Source organism: Nannobrachium achirus (assembly GCF_963921795.1).
Source record: "Nannobrachium achirus genome assembly, chromosome: 8".
In the NCBI taxonomy this organism is placed as follows: Eukaryota; Metazoa; Chordata; class Actinopteri; order Myctophiformes; family Myctophidae; genus Nannobrachium; species Nannobrachium achirus.
Genome location: NC_137817.1, coordinates 57,990,407 through 58,010,013, shown reverse-complemented (window position 1 = coordinate 58,010,013; position 19,607 = coordinate 57,990,407). Strand labels below are relative to the sequence as shown.

Here is a 19,607-nt window from a genome sequence, read left to right as displayed (position 1 = left end):
TGGAAATTTAGATTAAAAGGTAATCGATTTGCTCGTATACCAAAATACCCCAAAGTTTTATTTGGAGGAATACAACAGAGAAGTCTTCTCGGGTCAAATAAACTTCAGATGTATTAATTACAGGTCACCAGGCTTTCTAACAACTACTCGCCGTCGGTTTTATCCACAAGTGTGGGAGGAGCGACTGGAGCGTTCGCTGTGAGTAGTGCAACTTGTGCTTGCTGTGTGTAAACGAAATACACACACATAGCACGCGACAAGCTGCGGTTCGGTGTCGCGCTGTGAGCTTGTATATCTGCTAAACGGGAGATTTGCGGAGATATGTAAATGTAACCATTAAGCAAATACATGCACTGTCTGTAGCCTAAATCCCTCTGAAAGCCGGACAATTAGGTGTCCGGCCAGAGGCTGTGCTGGGTGGAGGACAGCAAGGTTAAAAAACGGACTGTCCGGCGTAAATCCAGACGAATGGCCACCCTAATTACAGAGCATCTACAAACGATCTAATTAATGACAACGTTGGTTTTAATCAAGTCCCAGGCTCCCAGCCCTAATTATTGTCATTATTGTGCTTTCTTTTCCAGAGCAAATATCGGTGAACTGTCTGAAGTGCCAGCAAGCCTTCCCAGCAGAGGAGATCGATGAACACGAGGCGAACTTTATTCAAGGATTTTATCTTGAACTTTGTTCAGCACCCACACCTTAAAACCCGAGTGTTACTTTAACTGTGAGAGTGTGTAAATGTTACAAAATGGAGTCTTCTGCAAAACAACCTGGCAAAGGGACAGCCACTGTTTCAAAAAACAAACCTGATCTGTGTGCCATATGAAATGGGGCCGGATTTCAAAACTAGTCCTAGGAGACAGGAAATAGGAATTGTTTCGTAAATTCAGCAATTTACAATTTAGGCATTTAGCAGACACTTATAACCCAGAGCAATTTACAAAGGTATGGACCTTTGGCTGCTTTGAAGGCCAGCATCAGTGTGTTGTACTCGGGAGCCAGTTGAGGGAGTAAAAAAAAAAAAAAAAGGAAAAAGTAAACTAGTCATTTCATACAACTTATAGGTATTATCAACCTATCATAGAATATAACGGCCGTTCACCGTTGTCTTTGTTATGGTTGTGGTGTGGACTTTTCCATCCACGTGTTTTTATTTTGAAAAGGCATCTTTTTAGCTATAGTTACAGCAGTTACAGTTGCCCTCCCGACTTGGTGTGGGTGTGTGTGTGTGTGTGTGTGTGTGTGTGTGTGTGTGTGTGTGTGTGTGTGTGTGTGTGTGTGTGTGTGTGTGTGTGTGTGGGTGTGCGTGCGTGCGTGCGTGTGTTTTGTGAGAGTGTCGCTGTCCGTGGTGCTGAAATGATTCTGCTTTGGAGTGGTTTCTTGCCATTTGCGAGTTTCTGCCACTTCTGCAATTCTCCATAAAAAATAGAAAGGCAAAACAGAGAAACCTGCATTTGCAGGAAACTTTCAGGAAAAGCAGTATATACTGAAGAGTTGAAACGGCAAGTCTGTGTCTGTTTGCCTTGAATACCATGCAAACATATTGCTAACACAACTCAAACGCAACAACTCTTGTTGTCCCTACAACTAGCTGGAGTGTGACGCAACATCCGGAGGAGAGGAGGAGGAGGAGGAAGATGAGGAGGAAGAGGGGGCGGCTGTGCCCTGGCTCATCGAGTCTCTGAGGGGAGCCTCCTTCTCAGACCAGTCCACAGAGGAGAGGGTGGTGAAGGGAGTCTCCTTCTCAGACCAGTCCACAGAGGAGGGGGTGGTATATGGAGCCTCCTACTCAGACGAGCCCAGAGAGGAGGAGGTGGTATATGGAGCCTCCTACTCAGACGAGCCCAGAGAGGAGGAGGTGGTATATGGAGCCTCCTACTCAGACGAGCCCAGAGAGGAGGAGGCGTTCATGGGAGACCCCGACCAGATCAGTGCCTGTCCTCACTGCGACCTGGTGCTGCCCCTGGTCACACTGCGCTGGCATGAGGTACATCCAACTGGTCACTACGCCATTATATGAACGTATAAGGACTGCCCATAAGTCCGAAGGTTCATTTTCTGAAGGTTCATTAGTCCGAATTTAGTTAGGGTTACTGAGGTTAGGGTTAGGGTTAGGGTTAGAGTTAGGCATAGTATTCTTAACAAATTCGGACTAATGAACCTTCGGACCAATGCCATGGCACCATAATGATTACATTTTACTTTTCTTTATATACAGTGTATTTAAGTTATTTATCATAATGTAATATTTGTTTACAAAACCTAAAAGGAAAACAGAGATGTAATTTATGTTCATACAGTATGTTCCAATGTTCAATGCCATCGTTAATTTCAATTATTTGTATGACAAGTAATCATCAGCTAAAACTTTGACGATATTGTGATAGTAATCATTGCTATAGAGTGTTCGTTCAGTTGTCTCTGCAGCACATTAGTAAGCAGCACCATGCATTCATCAGCTTCAGTTTTATAGTGTTCCAGTTTCAATTGTGTCTGCTCATTTCTTTGTGTCATCACCTGGTTCTCTCTCACAAGCCGGACAGTTCTTTAGATTTTAGGGTAGTTTCTTTTAGTGTTTTATCATATTAGTATTTTCAATGGTTTTAGTCGGATATATTCCATTTTAGTATTTTAGCCATGGGTTGTTGTCTCGTTGACTCGTTCCGAGCCGGCACCACTGTGTTTACATGCCGTGACAGAACGCTGTCTTATTCAATTTGGCAAATTTTATATGCTTATTTGCGTCGCACTTTGGTGTGTATGGGAAAAGGAATAAGGCGAATTCTTTGCATGTTTAGGTCGCTTTTTTGCGGCGCTTCGCTAATTTGCCAGTGTGTAAAGACCTTCGCTGAACAATATCACATTCACTACCTTTAACACTAAATGAACACTAAATGAACAATTTCCCAGTCAGAAGAGTGTGAAGAAAGAGCGTTTGTTGTACCCTAAAATGTATAATCCTTGATTCCTCTCTGTTTTCAGGCTAAATGTCAAATCCACGTCAACCTGAAATGAAGATGATGATGATGATGATGATGAAGAGTATCCTCTGACAGCAGACCTCCAAACATAATTATGGATACGATAGCTTTGTGATTCATGGCTATTGGGTGGAAACCTTGTATGTCTATCATCGAATACCTTTCACTATGAAACAAAACGTTGGGAAAACAGCCGATCTACACGGTCACAACATGGCACGATATAATTCATAAGCTGAGATCTTGTAGATCGACTATTTTGGTGCGGCATTATACGACGAAGTAGGAAATTAATTTACGAAAGAAAAAAAGAAAAACACAACATAACAATTTGAAATTTGGAAATACAAGGTGTCTGCCCGACAGCAATGAAAGATGAGAAAAGATTACAAAGTCTGGTGTGTTGAAATGCGATTGTAAATGACATATTTTTGCCTTAAAGATGCACTACAAGTTATTACATTGTTTTGTGAGGTTTAGTGCATTACTATCTATCACTGACTTGAAGGAGCCTAACAATTGAGTACCTGAGAAGAAAAACAGTCCAAGTCCATATTTTAAAATTTTGAATATAGATTTTTTATTTTTTATTTACCAGAGTGTAAACCACAAACTAGAAGTTTTTAATCTGTTAAATTCTTAATGTACTCCCCCCTCACTTTGTTGAATTAGATTTATTTTACTTAACTCATTTATATTAGGAATTATAAGACATGATACTTATGGAAAGTGGAACAACATCTCCAACAGTTTGTGGAACCACAGTATAATTCCGTACAAGCAATATTCAGCAGACAAAAGGAGCAGATAACAAATAACAAAAGGAGGGGGGAGTGTATTAACAATTTAACAGATTAAAAATGACTAGTTTGTGGTTTACGGTGTGGTAAATCAAAAAATATCTATATTCAAAACAATTTAAATATGGACTTACCTAGACTGTTATTCGTCTCTGGTACTCAATTGTTATGGTAAATAAATAATAGCTCTATCTACTAATTAAGCACAATTTGCTAAGATAACCGTGGAACCGTTAATGTTTTAAAATTAGATTCAATCTTATGTGTTCAAATAGAAAACAGAAGTAGAAAACATTGGGCCCTATTTTCGTCCATGCCTTACCCCTTATCCCTAAACTTACTTTGCCTTTTTTTACTAATTAAAAAGCTGATCTACAAGCTAACATGTCGATGTAGATCGTCTATTTGAAGTCTTTTGAAATGTTTTTCAAATAGTAAAACAAAGGCAAAGACGTTTAGGGATAGGGGATAAGGCATGGACGAAAATATAACTTTACTTTTTTGTTGTTTGTTTTAGTAATAATAATGTTTGCTGATGGCAGTATGTGGTGCAGGAAATAAGATGTTAACAACTGGGTTGTATTTAATTGTCTGCTCCTGTACAATTAAGTGTTCACAATTAAAACCGTTAATAAACTAATGTTCCATCATTGCGTTGTCTGCTACTTCATAATCTCGCTGGAAAAATGGCATTTTTATTTTGTATTTTGTATTTTTGTGACGAAGGGACCCTAACCATGTCAGTACCACACTGTACCACACTTGTTAGCTTAATGTTAACATTGTTTTCTCACTCAACAGTAAACAGACCAATATACAGTATAAGTGTATACATGGTATCTGCACATTTCTAAAGTGACAAATTAAGAACTTTTAAGACCTTCTTAGTACCTCTGGTCAAAAGAATTGCCAAATTGTCAAATAAAAGAGGCCATTTTCACAATGGAACAGATGAAATCACCAGTGTTGTAGTGCTAAATCTGGAAGTGTGGGCACTCACTGCGCGTGCACGCACATGCACGTGCGTCTGTGCGCGTGCACTTAACGTTTTCGCTGGCTTAAAACGGGTCTGCGCGGTGGCAGAAATAGCCTTAGACCAGTGGTTCTCAACCAATAATTTGATGACCGGATCATCAGCCAAACTTCCCATGCAAAATAGCTCCACAACTGATATTTCCAATTAATTAATCCATTTTCAAATCTTATATTACCATCTGCTGTTAGTTATGCTCATTTCAGCACGGCTGGCGAGCCTATTTCAACCAATTGCTGGGTCAGAACGACCTGAAAATATAATATCAACTGACTTGACTTGAGAGAAGTGTGGGCACTCCGTACCCCCGCATTCCCCCCCCCCCCCCCCACTACATCCCTGGAAATCACTAATGTAATGCCAACTCTTACAATACCTAGTGCTTGTCAGGGGGGGGGGGGTGCACTGCTCTAGAGCCAGACTTGTCTCCCACTCACTACAGTGTTCAAATGTTTCCCTCATGTAGATGGACCCTGGCATCCATTAGGATGAAATCAGATTCATCTGCGAAAACAATTTAGCAAATTAAGCTGGGGACAATTAAAGCCTAAAATGTGAACTGACAAACCCCTCATGCCACAAATAAACCCCAGGTAGTGTTTACAAAAACAGACAGCAGAGGGCACCAGTGGCTCAAATCACCAGAGTGAGAGAAATACCAGTGTTGATTTTGACTGCAGAATTAGCAAGTTTAGATTTAGTTTTAGTATTTTGAGTTAAATTCCATTTAGTCTCATCTTGGTCACCTGAAATGTTTTAGTTTTAGCCTAAGTTGACTAAATATACTATTTCAGCTGACTAAATCTACAGTTAATTTAGAGCAATTAAACTTAATAAAGCTGCATCATGCCAAAAATAGCAGATCTACAAGCTCGGATAGAGTGTGTTCTGCAAGAATTTGAGAACTCTAACAAGGACACAACAGGGATAATGCTATATGCATTGCACAGCAGCCAAATGGGAAAGAAATTGGGCTAGGGTAGCAAAGATCCCCCTCTACACCAAACCTATTTTCCGAAAATAGTTGTTAATTACAAGAATGATCCTATCACAAAGATTTTGGCGGCCCCCCAGTAGTAACTCTGAGGACCACCTGTTGAAGGCCCCCTGTTGAAGACCCCTGCTGGTATATTTGCAGAGTTACACACTGGCTATTTTTTTAATAGTTAAAGGACAGCTTTGGTTTTTTACAACAAGGGTTCATATTTTAGATTGTAATTAGAGAAAAGAAAAAGTGAGTGTTAAAATGTTTTCATTTGCTTCGTTCTATTTTATCGCGTTTACCATGCTAAAATGTGGGGCATGCCATGCGTACCATGGGGGCATGTGTACAAGTGGCTAAATATGTTTTTTTTTAGACACAATAAGCCAGCAGTTTCTTTATTGCTATTTACAGTAACACTTCTAACCCCCATAAGTCACATGCAACCATGAAAGGTTTCGTTGTATCTTGGGAATGGGCTTATTCTGTGTAAAATGACATATTTAGCCACTTGTACGCATGCCCCCAACCACTGAAATAACTTAAGAATCTCTAAAACAATAGAAAGAACTAAATTAAATCAATTTAACACTCATCTTTTATATTCTTTAATTACATCTAAAATATGAACCCTTGTTGTAAAAAAACAAAGTTGTCCTTTAAGGCATGAAATATTGTTTAAAGCGTTTCAAATCTAAATTTGCGTTCAGGCCTAAATGGGTATAAGCACTGTGGATTTTGCACTTCTCAACCTTTTAAGCGGTGCTAATCGGTCCTATGTCTGGCTTTGTGTGTAGGCCTATGTCTGTATGAGTGTCCGTATGAGCACGAGACTGACGTCACTCGAGACTAACGACACTCGAGACTAACGACAGACATCCCCACTGCTGAGTTCACGGACAGAACAGCCCATACTAAAGCAATAAGCCACAAGAGGCGAGTGGTTACCGGGGTAGTATACACCGGCTGAGAGGCGTTGGGAAACACGAGGCGTCAGCCGAGTGTTTCCGACCCTCTCAGCAGTGTACAATACCCCCGGTAACCACAAGCCTCGCGTGGCTTATTGCTTTTCTAAAAGCAATATGGCAACAAGAAAATAATTCTAAACATTCCAATATTAAAGAAAAAAGTACACTTCTCCGCCACCAGGAAGAGACATTTCCTTGTTTACCAGCCACATCCCAGGAACAGAAGCCAGTGTGTGTTTATAAAGTCACGTCATTCTTTTTGCCAAAAAATAGGGAAACAACACTTATGTGTTAGATCAGTCTCATGTTAAGAACCATATTTGATCCATACACATGTTTATTTTCATCCAGATTTAGCTGCTATGTGGGTGAACATCACATCAAAAATGCAATAGCATAGCAACCTAAACTAACAGCCGAGTATGGGCCTGGAGAATTGAGGCACTTTTCGCCTTTACAAGCCCCGCCCGGAGCCATTCAGTCACTGTCCTATGCATGCGGGCGGTGCATAGCACAGGCACGTCAGGATTTGAGAGAAAATCAAACGCTCTCTTCTCTAGTGCAGCCTCACAGCACTGTGGAAAGAAATAATGCACCTGGCTTTGATATAAACTGATTCAAGGTGGTGGTTATAGTCTCAGATACCACGGCAACCAGCCAATCAGAATCAAGGAATGGAACTAGCCGTTTTAGAAAAGGAGATATGCACATGTGTCGTGTTTGAAATGATGCTGATGATATGGTGTGTGGTGCATTTTTAATTTCAAGGACCCCAGATTATGTATTGATGGGTTGCATTTGTAATCCTACACCAGCCATGTTGAGGACCAACACAGGTGTTTTGATTAACATAGAACATTGGTTCTATGCCAATCAGACACACCTGTGGTGGTCCTCTATATGGCCAGTTTAGGACTACAAATGCAACCAATGAATTAATCTTACAATAAATGCGACAAGTCTCTTTGAGCGTGCGTGCATGCATGTGTGTATGTATGTATGTAATCCGCGTATCTCGACTCGAGAACCGTTCGTCCCACCGGCTTCAGATTCGGCATGCGCGTTCCCCACCGCGGCGTGGGGTACAGTGCCCGGCCTCGACTCGACCCGATGCGCAGTTTTCCGGATCCGGCGCAAAACATTCGGAATATCCGTATGCGGCGCTGATTGTTGACATCAGGCTGTTCCGGATGAACCGGCGCAATCGCTGACTCATTGTGACAACCGTTCGTCCCACCGTCTTCAAATTCGGTGAAGTGCAGTGCCCAGCCTTGACACGACCCGATACGCGATTTTACGGATTCTCTGTCTGCGGAGCTGATGTCTGACATCAGGGGTTTTCCGGAACCGGAACTGTGTCTGCAGAGCTCTCTCTCTCTATAGGTCGTCCATCGTTGCTTCCAGTCATCCCGGTTCTCCATACATCAGGCCAGGTACTTTGTGCTCCTACGTCTTTCTTGAGTACATCCACGTATGTTATTGTGGGACGTCCTCGTGACCGGTGCCCATGTGTTGGTTCCCACAGCACTGACATCAGACAGACAGATACAGATATCTCTATATATGGGCATAAATGGACGAAGGCAAACAGATGGTCAAAACAGGTCCTATGACAACAGGTATAATGGAGTTTGCATTAAGTGTGAGCATTCATTCCCTATTTACATCGTTCAGGCAGATAAAGAGATTTCCATAATATGGGCATAAAATGTACGCAGACAGACAGATATCTCCATACATGGCATAAATGGACACAGGCAAACGAGAACCTTTCGTCCCACCGGCTTCAGATTCGGCACGTGCGTTCCCCGCCGCAGCGCGGAGTCCAACCCGATACGCAGTTTTCCGGAACCGGCGCGAAAGGTTCGGAATCTCCGTATGCGGAGCTGGTGTCTGACATCAGGCTGTTTTACAACGGAACAAGCGCCGCTGACTCATTGTGACATCACTTCTGCTGACTCATTCTGACATCATTCCTGTGCAAATAGTACGCAGAGCTGATGTCTGACATCAGGGTTTTCCGGAACTGGCATAAAAGACTCTCACATCACTTACGCCACATGAGTCAACACAGACTTCGGCACGCACGTTCCCCGCCGCAGAAGGTAGTGCAGTGCCCGGCCTCGACCCGACCTGACACGCGATTTTCCGGAACCAGCGTGAGAGGTTCGGATTCTCCGTATGCGGAGCTGATGTCTGACATCAGGGTTTTCCAGAACCGGCACTGTGTCTGCAGAGATCTCCATATACAGTATGGGCATAAAATGGACGCAGACAGACAGATACAGATATCTCCATATATGGGCATAAATGGACACAGGCAAACAGATGTTCAAAACGGGTCCTATGAAACAGGTATAATGGGATTTGCATTACACAGACTTCGGCACGCACGTTCCCCACCGCAGCAGGGAGTGCACGCGAGCTTCTAGTTATGAATTAAATCCACAGACCCCCAATAGATTATTTTACTTCTTTGCCTGTACTGGCATTTATCGCAAACACATGAGACTGGTACTAGTGCTTCCTTCTTGTCGCACTAAAGCTGCGGCTGTTCCTCGAACCTCTGCAGCTCCTTCTGGGCTCCAAGCCTCGGTTCTGTGCTGAGGGCTTCCCAAGTGACCGCATTGATACATGTGGCTTTTAGCTCTCGCTAGCGTAGGTGTTGGTATCGTAGCCGTGGCCGCCCTCACGGCCTCTTTCCCGAAGTGAGCTCTCCATAGGGAGGTCTTTAGGGATTCTGCCATCCTCCATAAGGCACACATTCATTTCCCGAAGTCCCTCGCAATGCTTTGTGTCCAGGGGTTGGCTGTTGCTGTGTTTTTGAGTCAAAGCGTGCAGGGAGTTGGGGAAGAGTTTTCCACGGAGGCCTTCACTCTTCTCGTGGTTTGAAGAGCCCCATTTAGTCTTCAGGCTGGACTGGCCCCATGGAGAGCCAGACTGGAAGTCTGGTTTTGACAACGGGGACTTTTCCAAAGCGTCGGCCGAGGAGGCGTCACCGGTGAGCAGCTGCTGGTCCAGCAGTCTGAGCTGGTGCTGGAAGATCTGCTCCTGAACCTCCCACAGCGAACGCTTCATCTTCTCCCTGTGCGTTACCATGCAGGTCAGGTTCCGCACCCTCTCCAGGTTGTAGCGCAGCTGGCTGATGAGCTGGAGGCTAGAGCGCTCCAGACTCTTGCTCTCCTCCTCCTCGCCCTTCTTCTTGGGCTCGAGGAGCGGCTGGTTGAAGTTGGCTGTGCGTTTCAGCTTCCAGTACTGGAACACAAAGTCCACCGTTTCCTGAGACAGCTTAAGGTGACGTGCCACTTCCTTCACGTCCACAAAGTGCCAGAAGTCCTCCAGTTCCTGGACAAAGGAGCAGGGCTTCTTCCAGTCTTGCGGAGGTCTCTGTGGCTTACAGAGTTTCACCATCTTCTCTTCGTGGAAGAAGTCTTGCTCCACTTCCTCAACGAAGGTACAGGAACTGTAGGAGGACTTCTTCCAGTGGTGCTGACACTCTTCCTGCTGCCGGCTTCTCAGGACCACCGGCTCACCGGCGGGACGTCTGGACGAGGGGAGACCTGGAGGAGCAAAAGAAGATGAAGATACATCCTCCTCCAGTTCCCTGATGAAGGACCAGGAACTGCTGGAGAACGTGTTCCAGTCTTGCGGAGGTTCTTGCAGCTTGCAGAGGTTCTCCCTCTGCGGGGAGAATTCCTGTTCCTGTAAGGAGGTCCAGGAACAGTCTTGCCACATTTTTTGTGACAGTTCTTGTGGCTTGAAGAAGTTCTCTCTCTTCTCTTCCTGGACCTCCTGGACAGGGTTCCAGGAACAGTTCTGCAGATGTTCTTGTGGAGGCTTTTGCAGAGGTTCTTGTGGAGGTTCTTGCAGAGCGTCACGTGGCTTGCAGAGATGTACCCTCTTCTCTTCCTGCTGCCGGATGCTCAGGAACACCGGCTCACCGGTGGGAAGTCTGGAGGAGGGGAGACCTGGAGGAACAGAGGAAGAGGGCAGGACATCCTCCTCCCTCAACCTGCCTCTTTCATCTCTGTTTCCCACCTGGTTCTCCTCCTCCCCTCCAGAGTCTCTGGGCTCGCTGCTCCCCTGCAGGGGTCCAGAGTGTTTGGGGCAGTGGGATTTGAACTTGACCTCGTCCTCCTCCTCCTCCTCCTCAGTTAGGATGCTGTTCATGTCTCGGTCGGAGCTACGGCTGCACGTTGTTACATGGGAGGCAGTCCGGCAGCTTTTTGCCAATCCTTGTGTGAGTATTGCTCCTGTAGTCTTTGGGGGAGGCCACAGCTGAACGGGTAGATAGGCCGCCGGGGGAAAATAAGGTTCCAGGTTACGTTCCCGGCCCCAGCCAGGTCTTGACTCCTCCCTGCTCTCCCCCGAGCGCTCAGTATGACCACCTGAGCATCCATCAGATGGATGAAGCTGAAACGGAATCCCCCCCATGGTATTAATAAGGTCTACGTCATTATTATTATTAGTGTTATTATTATTACCCCTATCGTTAAATCGGTCCACGAAGCCGAGGTCCTAGGGCTGGTGTACACGACAAATTTCCAAACCCCGCTGTGTGTTCCCTGGGGGCGTGAAAAATAAGGGGGTGGGCTCTACATGTCCTCTGGGACCCCATCTACGTATGGACACCACTTGTTCGCCCATCCGTCTTACGGATGCTTTTTTATTCCATTTTATTTGTTTTAGGGTCCTATCTTGCAGTTCAAGCCTATTTCCACAGGGTGGCAGGCTACTTTCCCAACCTACTGGAGGTGAACATGCAGGGGCGTCAATTGGGTATGGCAAGCTATGGCAGCTGCCATACCTTGGCTACAGGGGGGAAATAATTAAATGTACTTTTCATCGTGCCTGTTGCTAAGGTATGGCAACATGATTGGTGTCTTGCAAGACACCAGTCATGTTGCCATACCTTAGCCTTTCCTGAACTGACGCCGCTGTGAACATGTGTACACAGCCAGCATATTACTCAATGCCAAACTTTGCACACACACTCCTTGCCTGCCAATCCACAACCTCCACCCCTCCAGGGACCCCCAGGGCTTATCTCCCGATTAGGACACTTTCCAGCATAGTGACATGCAGAACAAAATATATATATATATACACATATATATATATATATATATATATATATATATATATATATATATATATATTTCATTTATTTATTTCATAAATATTTTTCATCACAATTGGGTTTGTGGGGAGCCATCCCTGCTTCAAGCTGTCACAGCACGGCACCAACACTTCAAACTAGTTAAAAAACCCAATACAGCAGATCTACAAGCACCTCACAGATCTACAAGCACCTCGCACATGCCAGGGACAGAGTAGGTTGGCCTGCATAAGCCTTGCTGTCAACACACTATACTACACCACTCAGGCCACCAAGCCAGGTGTGGTCAATTAGTGCCTTCTTTTGATCAGTGGCTTCTGCTTGATGAGTGGCACCAGTCTGTCTTTGTTCCCTGGTCAGTCAAGTTCACTGGGAGAGAATGTTTCAGATCAGTGCAAGTGTATTTGTTTTCCATTTGGACTTACTGTGTTTTGTTGGTACAGTATGCGTGCGACTAACTAATATTTCTGATAATTCCAATTTGTTTGTTGTTTAATTAGCCGGATTGTGAATGCCCTGCATTTTTCTTTCATCTTTAGAACCACACGTGTGTAACAAAACAGAGTGGTGATCATTTGGTGTGGGTGAAGAGAAGAAAAACATTTCATTAAAGGAGTAGTTCACCCCCAAAGTGACTTTTTTTCTATTGAACTCAAGTCTCCATGGCGTGAGTAATACATTGAAAAAATAAGTCATTTTGGGGGTGAACTACTCCTTGAATGTCAGTTTTGTGGTGTTTTGACTGGACACCCTGAACATATTGCCAGATAGACAGACAGACAGACAGACAGACAGACAGACAGACAGATAGACAGACAGACAGACAGACAGACAGACAGAGAATTGTAGGCCTTGCATTTATTTGACTTGGTTCCAACAGATGGCGAAAATAGCTAATCTTCAAGCTCACAATGCCTCACTGTTTGGACAAAGAGTTGAGGCGTTACATTTTGTAAAACATGGCCTTGTGAAAATAGCAGATCTACATGCTCACAACACCTCACAACGCAGGGCGGCGTGAGCATGTAGATCTGATATTTTCACAATTTCTGCCCCTAATATTTAATTTATCATTTTAAAAGTATTAAAAAGTCCTTAAATTGTCTCTTTAGAAATGTGCAGATAGCCTCTGTATACTGTTGAGTGGAAAAACAATGTTTCACATTAAGCTAAACATTTGGGACCACCCAAGATCATTTGGAGACCCCTCTAGGGGTACCATAGTTGAACCACTGACTTATAAGGGGAGTATGGAGACCCCTCTAGGGGTCCCATAGTTGAACCACTGACTTATAAGGGGAGTATATGAGGCTGGATCCGTCTGGAACACTGCACTAGGCTCTCGCCAGCTCTGTAGCTCTCCACACTTGAACAGTTGTGTCCTTAAATTCAATTATAATAATTAACCCCTGTATATACGGGCAATAGTTTTACATGACTTTGTGTACACAGCCAATAGTTTTACATGAACATGTCTAGGCTTTAGTACTGTACTGCCTCGTATAGCCCAACAGAGCCCAGCACAGAACAGCACAGCCCACCAGAGCCCAATACAGCCCCCCAGAGCCCAACAGAGTCCAGCAAACCTAAGTCCAGCCCAGCCGAGTAGGAGTATAGACCGGGGAAAGGGGGTAGTTAGATGACTCCACCAGGCCATTACTGTCCAGATCTGGCTTGAATAGGCCAGACTAGGGTAGACAGGACTGCACCAGACAACACCAGGCTGCTCCAGCCTGGTGGGACACTCAGAGACTTTGTAAACGCCTGTGTACATTTCCCATAGATTCTATGGGACTTGAACACTTGCTCCTGCCCTTCGTGTACACAATCTGTGCCGTGTCCCCTCAGAGGGACATTGTGGGCCCCCCGACCTCACTTTGAGAACCGGCCATGGACCACTTGATAAGCCCACAGTGTCCCTCTGAGGGTCCCCCGACCTCACTTTGAGAACCGACCATGGACCACTTGATAAGCCCACAGTGTCCCTCTGAGGGTTCATGTAAAACTACTGGTGACTTTGTACACGCCTGTGTACATTTCCCATAGATTCTATGGGACTTGAACACTTGCTCCTGCCCTTCGTGTACACGGTCTGTGCCGTGTCCCCTCAGAGGGACACTGTGGGCCCCCGACCTCACTTTGAGAACCGACCATGGACCACTTGATAAGCCCACAGTGTCCCTCTGAGGGTCCCCCGACCTCACTTTGAGGACCGACCATGGACCACTTGATAAGCCCACAGTGTCCCTCTGAGGGTCCCCGACCTCACTTTGAGAACCGACCATGGACCACTTGATAAGCCCACAGTGTCCCTCTGAGGGTTCATGTAAAACTACTGGTGACTTTGTACACGCCTGTGTACATTTCCCATAGATTCTATGGGACTTGAACACTTGCTCCTGCCCTTCGTGTACACGGTCTGTGCCGTGTCCCCTCAGAGGGACACTGTGGGCCCCCCGACCTCACTTTGAGAACCGGCCATGGACCACTTGATAAGCCCACAGTGTCCCTCTGAGGGTTCATGTAAAACTTAAAACTAATGCCCGTGTACACAGTAGGGCTGTCTTCGACACAGGATTTATGAAGTCGATTCGAGTCGCGGGGGTTAATCCGACGCGTCGACGAATCGTTTTATAGTCTACTTTGTGTAAAAAAAAGAGAAAAAAAAGTGTTGCTTTAAACCACGTCAACATAATAGAATAATACATTAAGAGATGAATTGAATACACAGTGTTTTCGGTGATATCGGTGCGCGAGCACAAATGTTATCTGCATAGCAGTGTACAACCATAGAGTTATAACACACCGTTAAAACAAATCTCCGCTGTTTCAACTCTGCCCCGTCTCTCGGCAGCGTGCAGTAGATGAGACATTCGCGAACGATTCCGCTCTCTTGAACGGCTCTTTTAAATGAACGATGGGATCCAGTCCGCAGTCGCGGGACACAGAGCACTGACAGAGTAATGAGTCAGTGTCGAGAACGGATTCATTTCAGAAACTGATCATAAAAAGGGGGAGGCACAGCTCCCGTTAGAGCTAAAAGTCTGGGTTTCCGAGGCTACGTTAGAGCCAGCAGTGTGGACATGTCATGGACGCAAACACAGCGAAACACAATCATTCACCATGGATTACAACATTGGAACAATTCAGAAGCACTTTAATTAGAAAATGTAACTTGTAGCCTACACTTCTGTGTATGTTAATTTGACTTTAGAAGATTGTTTACTACTTCGTGGACGCGCGTTTGTGCTGTGGCAGGTTATTTAGTATGGGATTTTGACAGCGTGCTTCCCTCCTCTTAACGGAACACTGTCCCGGCTCTGAATGTTTTAACGAAGCGGCGGTCTGAACCGTTCTGGCCGTTCCGTCTCACTTTCAACCCGACGCTGGTGCGAGACAATAAATAACTGTTCGTGTTCGCCAATTGCTACTTCTCATTGGAAGTACATGACACCACACCAGTCCAGCAGTGCACCGCAGTACTGGCAGTAGTAGGCTAACTGGTGATATAAAAAAATATATATTTTCGCTTCGACTCAAACAATTGGCGTCGATTCCCGGGGCTTAAAACGACGCGTCGATTCGTCGATTTTTAGAAGACACCCCTAGTACACAGTGGTTAATCGCATGTGCAAGGATCTACAGAGCTGGCTGGAGCAGCCTGGTGGAGTCTGGTGCAGTCCTGTCTACCCTGGTCTGGCCTATTCAAGCCAGATCTGGACAGTAATGGCCTGGTGGAGTCATCTAACTACCCCCTTTCCCCGGTCTATACTCCTACTCGGCAGGACTGGGCTGGACTTAGGTTTGCTGGACTCTGTTGGGCTCTGGGGGGCTGTATTGGGCTCTGGTGGGCTGTGCTGTTCTGTGCTGGGCTCTGTTGGGCTATACGAGGCAGTACAGTACTAAAGCCTATACATGTTCATGTAAAACTATTGGCCGTGTACACAAAGTCATGTAAAACTATTGCCTGTGTACACAGTGGCTTTTTCCTTGACCTTTCGAGTTAGGAGTGTCGTAGAGACACGAGACCGGGTTTGTTGGATTCAGCGTCAAAAAGTAAGTCAGAATAAGTGTCTTTTATCCGAAAGAATGTGTAATCGTGTTGGTGGCGTGCAAATTTCGTGTCTTTTTCGCAATCATAAAGGGTTCAAAGTGTCGGAGAGACACGAAACCCATTCCATCGGATCAGGCATCCTTCAAATATGAAAAGTGTTTCCTGCGTAAAACGAACAGATTTTTTTAGATTTTTTTATTGATTTTAAGGACAAAAATCCGGGTTTCGGTGTCTTTTTCGCAATCGTAAAGGGTTCAAAGTGTCGGAGAGACACGAAACCCATTCCATCAGATCGGGCATGCTTCAAATATGAAACGTGTGTCCTGCCTGAAACAAAACATATTTTTTGATTTTTTTATTCATTTTAAGGACAAAGGGCCTGTTTTGATGCCTAAAACGACCCTTTTCCTTGACCTTTCGAGTTAGGAGTGCCGTGTACACAGGATCTACAGAGCTGGCTGGAGCATGGAGCAGCCTGGTGGAGTCTGGTGCAGTCATCTAACTACCCCCCTTCCCTGGTCTATACTCCTATTGGGCAGGACTGGGCTGGACTTAGGTTTGCTGGAGTCTATTGGGCTCTGGTAGGCTGTATTGGGCTCTGGTGGGCCGTGTTGTGCTGTGATGGGCTCTGTTGGGCTACACGAGACAGTACAGTACTAAAGCCTGAACATGTTCATGTAAAACTATTGGCTGTGTACACAAAGTCATGTAAAACTATTGCCCGTATATACAGGGGTTAATTATTATAATTGAATTTAAGGACACAACTGTTCAAGTGTGGAGAGCTACAGAGCTGGCGAGAGCCTAGTGCAGTGTTCCAGACGGATCCAGCCTCATATACTCCCCTTATAAGTCAGTGGTTCAACTATGGGACCCCTAGAGGGGTCTCCATACTCCCCTTATAAGTCAGTGGTTCAACTATGGGACCCCTAGAGGGGTCTCCAAATGATCTTGGGTGGTCCCAAATGTTTAGCTTAATGTGAAACATTGTTTTTCCACTCAACAGTATACAGAGGCTATCTGCACATTTCTAAAGAGACAATTTAAGGACTTTTTAATACTTTTAAAATGATAAATTAAATATTAGGGGCAGAAATTGTGAAAATATCAGATCTACATGCTCACGCCGCCCTGCGTTGTGAGGTGTTGTGAGCATGTAGATCTGCTATTTTCACAAGGCCGTGTTTCACAAAATGTAACGCCTCAACTCTTTGTCCAAACAGTGAGGCATTGTGAGCTTGAAGATTAGCTATTTTCGCCATCTGTTGGAACCAAGTCAAATAAATGCAAGGCCTACAATTCTCTGTCTGTCTGTCTGTCTGTCTGTCTGTCTGTCTGTCTGTCTGTCTGTCTATCTGGCAATATCCTCAGGGTGTCCAGTCAAAACACCACAAAACTGACATTCAAGGAGTAGTTCACCCCCAAAATGACTTATTTTTTCAATGTATTACTCACGCCATGGAGACTTGAGTTCAATAGAAAAAAAGTCACTTTGGGGGTGAACTACTCCTTTAATGAAATGTTTTTCTTCTCTTCACCCACACCAAATGATCACCACTCTGTTTTGTTACACACGTGTGGTTCTAAAGATGAAAGAAAAATGCAGGGCATTCACAATCCGGCTAATTAAACAACAAACAAATTGGAATTATCAGAAATATTAGTTAGTCGCACGCATACTTGTACCAACAAAACACAGTAAGTCCAAATGGAAAACAAATACACTTGCACTGATCTGAAACATTCTCTCCCAGTGAACTTGACTGACCAGGGAACAAAGACAGACTGGTGCCACTCATCAAGCAGAAGCCACTGATCAAAAGAAGGCACTAATTGACCACACCTGGCTTGGTGGCCTGAGTGGTGTAGTATAGTGTGTTGACAGCAAGGCTTATGCAGGCCAACCTACTCTGTCCCTGGCATGTGCGAGGTGCTTGTAGATCTGTGAGGTGCTTGTAGATCTGCTGTATTGGGTTTTTTAACTAGTTTGAAGTGTTGGTGCCATGCTGTGACAGCTTGAAGCAGGGATGGCTCCCCACAAACCCAATTGTGATGAAAAATATTTATGAAATAAATAAATGAAATATATATATATATATATATATATATATATATATATATATATATATATATATATATATGTATATATATATGTGTGTGTGTGTGTGTGTGTGTGTGTGTGTGTGTGTGTGTGTGTGTGTGTGTGTGTGTGTGTGTGTGTGTGTGTGTGTGTGTGTGTGTGTGTGTGTGAAAGACAACTGACTTTTATGTAAACCATACTATATGGACAGTTTGTTCTGCATGTCACTATGCTGGAAAGTGTCCTAATCGGGAGATAAGCCCTGGGGGTCCCTGGAGGGGTGGAGGTTGTGGATTGGCAGGCAAGGAGTGTGTGTGCAAAGTTTGGCATAGAGTAATATGCTGGCTGTGTACACATGTTCACAGCGGCGTCAGTTCAGGAAAGGCTAAGGTATGGCAACATGACTGGTGTCTTGCAAGACACCAATCATGTTGCCATACCTTAGCAACAGGCACGATGAAAAGTACATTTAATTATTTCCCCCCTGTAGCCAAGGTATGGATAAGCCCACAGTGTCCCTCTGAGGGTCCCCCGACCTCACTTTGAGAACCACCACGGACCACTTGATAAGCCCACAGTGTCCCTCTGAGGGTTCATGTAAAACTACTGGTCGTGGACACCACCTAGGGCCTGTGTACATATGGCTCTCTGCTGCCCCCCATTAAGAAACTATAGACGGCACAGACCGTGTACACGAAGGGCAGGAGCAAGTGGTCAAGTCCCATAGAATCTATGGGAAATGTACGAAGTCGTGTACAAAGTCACCGGTTGGTCCACGAGCCATAGTTTTTTCCATTGTAGCTCCCTACAGTGTACACGAATATGATTATTATGATGATGATTCTTACGTCCACGGCTGCTCACAGTCTCCAACTCCTCCATAACTCTCTCCATGGTGATCTCGTCGAGCAGAGGCATTCCCGTCCTGGTGAACTCCTCGTTGACCACCTGCATCCAGGCCACGTCCTCCTCGTCCAGGTCGTAGTGACACGTCCAGTTAGCAAGCGTCCACGCGTCCACGCGGCCCCGAGGCCCAGAGTCCGGCGCCCCGATCAGACCCTCTGGCAGAGTGAACGTGACCTGCCTGGGCTTCTCGGCCAGCATGCGGACAGCCGGCTGAGGGACGGACTGGGGGTTGACGGGGACCTGGACCGCCTTCTCCCACTCAGACCTCCAGGGGTCGGCCAGGAGGTGGTACTCCTCCGGCCTCAGCTTTCGGGAGTCAGGGAGCTTCATGGCGCTGATCAGATCAGTGCGGAACACCTCGTCAGGTTTATTTTCTTCTCCTCTTCTCCTGAGCTGTGCTTTGGAGCGCTTGGACCAACAAGTGGTGTCTCCTACTCCACTGCTGCTCGCATGGCTACTTCTCTTCATGATGGTGAACCTGTTTCTTGTGTTTTTCTTTTCCTTTAAAAGACGCAATCAAAACAAAGAACACTTGTGGAGGTTTTCTGGGAACCTCCACCTTTATTGGTTTGGCTTAGCACATTAGCTCGCTAATGTTAGCTAACTGGCTACTTAATAGCTTGCTTAAATGCCACCACTTGCACAGTGAAGTAGAGGCAGCGTGTTTCAATAGCGTTCATT

General features: G+C 45.2%; 2 protein-coding genes across 2 annotated transcripts in view; one reads left to right on the top strand and one right to left on the bottom strand.

Annotated features, from left to right (window-relative positions):
- xaf1 (XIAP associated factor 1) overlaps positions 1 to 4,333 on the top strand; it is a 10,518-nt gene extending 6,185 nt beyond the window's left edge. The window contains exons 5-7 of the mRNA XM_080732043.1: positions 585 to 652; positions 1,595 to 1,990; positions 2,986 to 4,333. Of these exons, the coding sequence (XP_080588169.1) occupies positions 585 to 652; positions 1,595 to 1,990; positions 2,986 to 3,018 (497 nt within the window). The 3' untranslated portion in view covers positions 3,019 to 4,333. The remainder of the gene's footprint in view (positions 1 to 584; positions 653 to 1,594; positions 1,991 to 2,985) is intronic.
- Positions 4,334 to 9,410: 5,077 nt separating this feature from the next.
- LOC308290256 (protein Jade-1-like) lies at positions 9,411 to 19,394 on the bottom strand (the record flags this gene model as incomplete). Its single annotated transcript, XM_080732042.1, has 2 exons — positions 9,411 to 11,155; positions 18,869 to 19,394. 2 exons carry the CDS (start codon positions 19,392 to 19,394, stop codon positions 9,411 to 9,413), a joined length of 2,271 nt encoding a protein of 756 aa, XP_080588168.1.
- Positions 19,395 to 19,607: the final 213 nt, after the last annotated feature.